Genomic DNA, 5,963 nt, shown 5'->3' with positions numbered 1-5,963 from the left:
TGTAGCACGGATGTGCGTAGCGTGATTGTGTTGTGTGGATGGGGGCACTGAGATCCGCAGGGACCATCACTGCAAGGAGCAGCTGCATGGCCGGGAGAGTTCAGCAGCTGAGCGGGTCAGGGTTCCTGGAAAGGCAGGTCCCAATGCATTTCCCGACCGGGCACCTAACGGGCTGCTCTCAAAAGCACTGACTATCACCGAGGCTGGCCAGAGACCCTTAAGTATCTAATTCACGATGACACCAACTAACTCTGAGTACAGTAGAAAATGTACAGTCGGGCGACCAGAATATGCACACTCGAGCCGCCACCATGGGACAGCTCCAGGCAGTACCCACTACAGCAGGAGCTCGAACTGTCGCGAGAATAACTGCCAGCTTGCTAGTTGCCCGGCACGGGAAGGCGAACTCTCGCGAGAAGTCCGCCAGCTTCGGGGGCAACTGCCGCGGGACCTCGAACTCTCGCGCGACAGCAACCAATTCGTTAGAAGCGCGTTGCAGGCGCGTGAAACATGGCGCGGCACGGGCCGCCGTTGAGCTGGCTGGACGCGCAGCAGGAGCGCGACGTGCGGGAGCTCGTCCGGGGTGTCGCCGGCCTCCAGGACGAAGCAGACCCCAACTTCCAGCTCGCCCTAAACTTCGCCTGGTCCAACTTCAGGTGTGGGGCGCGGCGCGCGAGCGGGTCCCGGGACACAGCCCGGACCCCGCGCGTGGGTCCGGCGCAGCCCGGGGTCGGGGTGCGCTGGGGCGGGGCATGGGGCTGACGCGGACGCGGTCTCAGAGAGCCCTCGCAGGCCCTGCCGCCGCCCACTCCCCCCGGCCAGCGCCCTCGGCGCGGTGCTCTGCGCACCCCACGGTGTGTTACCTGGAACGCGTCCTGATCGTCACGGGGGGAAGCGTGGAACCGGGTTTCTTGCCACCGGGGCCGCGCTCCTGCAACCCAGCGCTCTGGGAGGCCGCAGGCGGGACTCGAGGCCAGCCAGGGCAACGTAGCAACTCCATCTCTATAATTTTTTATTTTATTTTATTTTATTTTAATTAAAGAGATTGTATTCTCACTGACTCCTGCTTCCTGGTCAGCCCAGTGTAAGGTCTCTCTCACCCTGCTCTCCTTTTTACAAAACGCGTGTCATGACATTGATTTTACCTGTCATGACTGTCTCCTCCGCTTCCACTCCATCTAGAATGCTGCATCTCTGCACGGCGCCTGACAACGTAGCAGGCTTAGTCAGCTAATGCAATTTCTAATGCAGTTTCTCTTGTAACTAGTTTTTAAAGACTTACAGAATTTAGATGTATACGTGGAGTGAGATCTATTTTTCTTTATGGGAGAGGGAAATTAAACAATACTTTTATAGTCATTACCCATAATGAAATTACTAAAAGAATGTTAATGTTAATATCCTACTTGTTTAATTTCAGTAAAAATCTTGAATAATGAATAGTTTTTTAAAATCCGTAATTTTAGTTACTTTAATGATCATAGTCATAAAGTGTCTAGTTGGCTTATAATAGGAATACGGGGCTTTCATATGCTTTTAAAGCATGCCGAGTTTCCGAAGTAATAAACTGAATTCTTAAATGTGACTTACAAAAATAAACAATGTGTGAAATAGGTTATACAACACAAAAACTTAAATGCTGGGCCGGGCGCGGTGGCTCAAGCCTGTAATCCCAGCACTTTGGGAGGCCGAGACAGGCGGATCACGAGGTCAGGAGATCGAGACCATCCTGGCTAACACGGTGAAACCCCGTCTCTACTAAAAAATACAAAAAAAACTAGCCGGGCGAGGTGGCGGGCGCCTGTAGTCCCAGCTACTTGGGAGGCTGAGGCAGGAGAATGGCGTGAACCCGGGAGGCGGAGCTTGCAGTGAGCTGAGATCCGGCCACTGCACTCCAGCCTGGGTGACAGAGCAAGACTCCGTCTCAAAAAAAAAAAAAAAAAAACTTAAATGCTGAAATTCAAGTTTTTTTTACTAATATTTCTAAATGACAGTAGGCAGATGGTCATCATTTTAGAGGTGGGAGAGACATTAGAGGTTACTGTTTCCATTCACAGGTTTCAGGAACTAAATTATAATAGGTAAAGTGGTGTACCATTCACCCATTTACTGGACTAGATTCATGTGTTTCTCAGTATTGTAATTTTTTTCTTTTACGTACAGATTGCTGGCTTTGATACTAAAAAATGGGAAACAATTTTTGCATAGGCTATGTTATATACATATACATTAGTTGCATAGGCTATGCTATAATTTTATGATGCTTTAAACCATCAGAAAAATGAATAGTTCATGTTTACATTGTTGAAAATTGTGGCCATTTAGAATTCTAGGCCCTAGAAATTCAAAGATGAGTAAGATATAGCCTCTGTCTTTAAAAAAAGACAGATATAAAAGGGATTTTTAACCTTGGGATCTGGAGATATAATTCAGATATTTGTTAATTTGGATGAGGAAAAAATTATACTAATCTCTAACAGAAAAGTAGCATCTCCTTCCATTATAAATGAAGGCAGCAAACCATAGTAGTATTAGCCTACCTGTGACTTTATCGCCAGTAGAAGTCACATACTGTTTTCACATCAGAGTTGTAGATATTTGTAAATGTTGTTTACTGTTACTTTAATGGTAGTTATTGTACCTACTGCTAAATCTTGTTATTTAGTACTTTCATAAATAACATTTCTTGCCATATCATAAACTTCTTGAAATATTTGACAACTGTACCCCAGTATAATTGGATTCCTTTGTATTTCGTTTTTGGCATTTAAAAACATTATTCAGAGAAGGGATCCTTAGGCTTCAGTGGGCCTCACTATAGCATAAAAAGATTGGGACCACCTGATGTAGAATGTGTTCAGCTGGATTTAGATACAGGGCCTTATGGGAAGACAGAGGAGCCAGAGCCAAGGTTGGGAGGGTCAGGAAGCACCTGTGTGCTGGAGAACGGTTGCTTGCACAGTCTCGGACACGGTGATTATTTGCCTGTCTGATGGTGGAGGTAACTGAGGACAAGGTACACTCCATTCTGGAAGTGTGTAGCTGAGTACAGAGCATATGGGGGATGTGGAGGGCCATGAGATGAGTTCACTTACCTGTATGACAGAGTTGGCATAAGAATTGCATTTTGTCTTTATTAGATTTCATCGTTTCTTGGATGTGAACAGCCACAAAATAGAAAAAACAATCGAAGGGTAAGTCAGTGTATGTATGTACACATCCTAAAATACATGTATTTTCTTATAGATCTTTTTAAGATAGCTTTATAATCATTGTTTTTATTATGTTTTAGAATTTATGAAAAATTTATCATTCATTCTGATCTCAGCAAAGCTGCTAGCTGGAAGAGATTAACTGAGGAATTTCTAAACGCACCACTTCCCAGCATAAAGGAAATAAAGGTATGCCTTCAATTATGCGATCTCCAGTGTGTATTTTACTGTTTCCTATGTGATTATTGTCAATTTGCTTCTGTTACTATTTAAACATTCTATTTCAGTATTATCTACTGGCTAATAGGATCTCCTGGAAATTTATTTAAATATTGCCATCAAACCAGATATACCTCAGTTCGTGATGAAAGAAAGAGCTTGCTCTTATTTAATCATTTTTGCACCTCAGTTCTACTATGGAAAGACAGATCAGAGAGTGATACAAATAGTAGTATAGTTTGGATATCTTAAAACTGTCAAATGGTTTCTCAGCACTTGGCAGTGGCTGGCTGGAGATGCTTACTAGCTGCCTGGTATACTTTCATATTGTTTGGGGGATTCCCCAAGACCACCTTTTGGCATAATGCTTTGCTCCAAGGATTCACAGAACTCAAAAAAGCTGTTATCCTCACTGTTAATAGTTTATTACAGTGAAAGGATACAGATTAAAATCATCAGAGGGAAGAGGTGCTTAGAGCAAAGTCTAGGAGAAGCTAGGCACGCATGTCCAAATGTTCCTTTGCAGTGGAGTCACCTGGGGATGCACTTAATTCTCTCAGTAACGGTATATGACAACATGTGCAAAATGTTGCCCCTCCACTCCCCCCAGGGCCACTCAGCTGAGCCTTGGTGACCAGCATTTTTATTGGGGGGTGGGTCACATAAGCAAGCAGAGCCCAGTGTGGCTGACCTTATCTGCTCAGTCTCTAGCCCCCTAGAGGTCAAACCAAAGATGGCAAGCATATGGAAACAGCTGTGGGTTCCCTGAACACAGAGGGACCACATTCCCTAGCTCTGCTGTGGCACATCTTGTGCCTACATAGGTCTTTCCCTTTCCCCTTTTAATATTAAGCACTGTCTCCACACATGCTACATATTTCACTTCTTTGTAGTTCCTTTCTTGTCTCCCCCTTTAAAATGCACATTTTACAGGCATAGGGCTCTTTGTTCCCGGACACCTAGAGCACAGTGGACAATGCATGTTTGTTGAAGGAATCAGTAAATCTGTGCAGTCTTGTCTGCTTCACTATCCCCACTCTGTCCACAGCCCCCACCCACTTACACAAGGTGGATTGGTTTTCCTTTTCTCTTGCTACGTGGCATCTTAGATGTGTTTGTTATAGCAGAGGTCTCCAACCCCCACATGATGAACAAGTACCGACATGCCTGCTAGGAACTAGGCTGCACGGCAGGAGGTGACTGGGGTGAGTGAGCATGACCGCCTCAGCTCCACCTCCTGTCAGATCAGCGGTGGCATTAGATTCTCATAGGAGAGCAAACCCCATTGTAAACTGCACATGTGAGGATCTAGGTTGCATGCTCCTTATGACAATCTAATGCCTAATGATCTGAGGTGGAACAGTTTAATCCTGAAACCAACCCCCACCCAACAGTCCATGGAAAAACTGTCTTCCACAAAAGTGGTCCCTGGTGCCAAAAAGGTTGGGGATTGCTATATAGTGTAGCGATAACTTCACACGTTTTTCCTTTTTCTTTTTTTTTTTTTTTTTTAAGACCGAGTGTCACTCTGTTGCCTAGGCTTAGAGTGCAGTGGCGCAGTCTTGAGTCATTGCAACTCCTGCTTCCCAGGTTCAAGTGATTCTCCTGCTTCAGCCTTCTGAGTAGCTGGGATTACAGGTCCCACCACCATGCCCAGCTAATTTTTTTGTATTTTTAGTAGAGACAGGGTTTCACCATGTTGGCCAGGCTGGTCCCGAACTCTTGACCTCAAGCAGTCCACCTGCCTTGGGCTCCCAAAGTGCTGGGATTACAGGCATGAGCCACCACGCCCAGCTTCTTTATTATCCTTTTAATGTCCGTGGGATCAGTAGTGACGATCCCTCTTTAGTTTCTGATTTTAGTAATGTGTATATTCTCTCTTTTTATTGTGGTTAGTATGTCTAGAGATTCATTAATGTTATTACTTTCTTCAGCGAATCAGTTTTTGGTTTTGCTATTATTGTTTCCTGTTTTCAATTTCGTTAATTTTTTTTCTTTCCTTTTTTTTTTATTTTTATTTTTTTGAGGCGGAATCTTGCTCTGTTGCCCAGGCTGGAGTGAAATGGTGCAATCTCGGCTCACTGCAGCCTCAGCCTCCCAGGTTCGAGGAATTCTTCTGCCTCAGCCTCCGGAGTAGCTGGGATTACAAGCATACACCACCTCACCCAGCTAATTTTTGTGTTTTTAGTAGAGACGAGGTTTCGCCATGTTGGCCAGGGTGGTCTCGAACTCCTGACCTCAAGTGATCTGCCCACCTTTGTTCCAAAACCTGGGATTACAGGCGTAAGTCACCCCGGCCGCCTTTGTTGATATATTTTCAAGCTCATGCCAGTCTACTAGATGAGCCTATCAGAAGCATTCTTCATTTCTGACACTTTGTTTTTCATTTGGAACACTTCGATTCTTTCTTAGAGTTTCCATCTCACCACTTATATACTCATCTGTTCTTCTTGTTATCCACATTTTTCTTTTTTTTTTTTTTTTTTTTTTTTTTTTTTTATGTGTTTTTTATTAAGTCCTCTAAATTGAGAA

At 44.5% G+C, this 5,963-nt stretch overlaps 1 protein-coding gene across 1 annotated transcript in view; it reads left to right on the top strand.

The window, feature by feature from the left end:
- The first annotated feature begins 382 nt into the window (after positions 1-382).
- The window catches only part of TUBGCP5 (tubulin, gamma complex associated protein 5), a 43,792-nt gene continuing 38,211 nt past the window's right edge, over positions 383-5,963 (top strand). The window contains exons 1-3 of the mRNA XM_011981495.1: positions 383-656; positions 3,141-3,194; positions 3,293-3,401. Of these exons, the coding sequence (XP_011836885.1) occupies positions 511-656; positions 3,141-3,194; positions 3,293-3,401 (309 nt within the window). The 5' untranslated portion in view covers positions 383-510. The remainder of the gene's footprint in view (positions 657-3,140; positions 3,195-3,292; positions 3,402-5,963) is intronic.

Source organism: Mandrillus leucophaeus, unplaced genomic scaffold (assembly GCF_000951045.1).
Source record: "Mandrillus leucophaeus isolate KB7577 unplaced genomic scaffold, Mleu.le_1.0 Scaffold227, whole genome shotgun sequence".
Taxonomy (NCBI): Eukaryota; Metazoa; Chordata; class Mammalia; order Primates; family Cercopithecidae; genus Mandrillus; species Mandrillus leucophaeus.
Note: the sequence above shows the minus strand (reverse complement) of the source record. Positions and strands in the feature narration are given on the sequence as shown.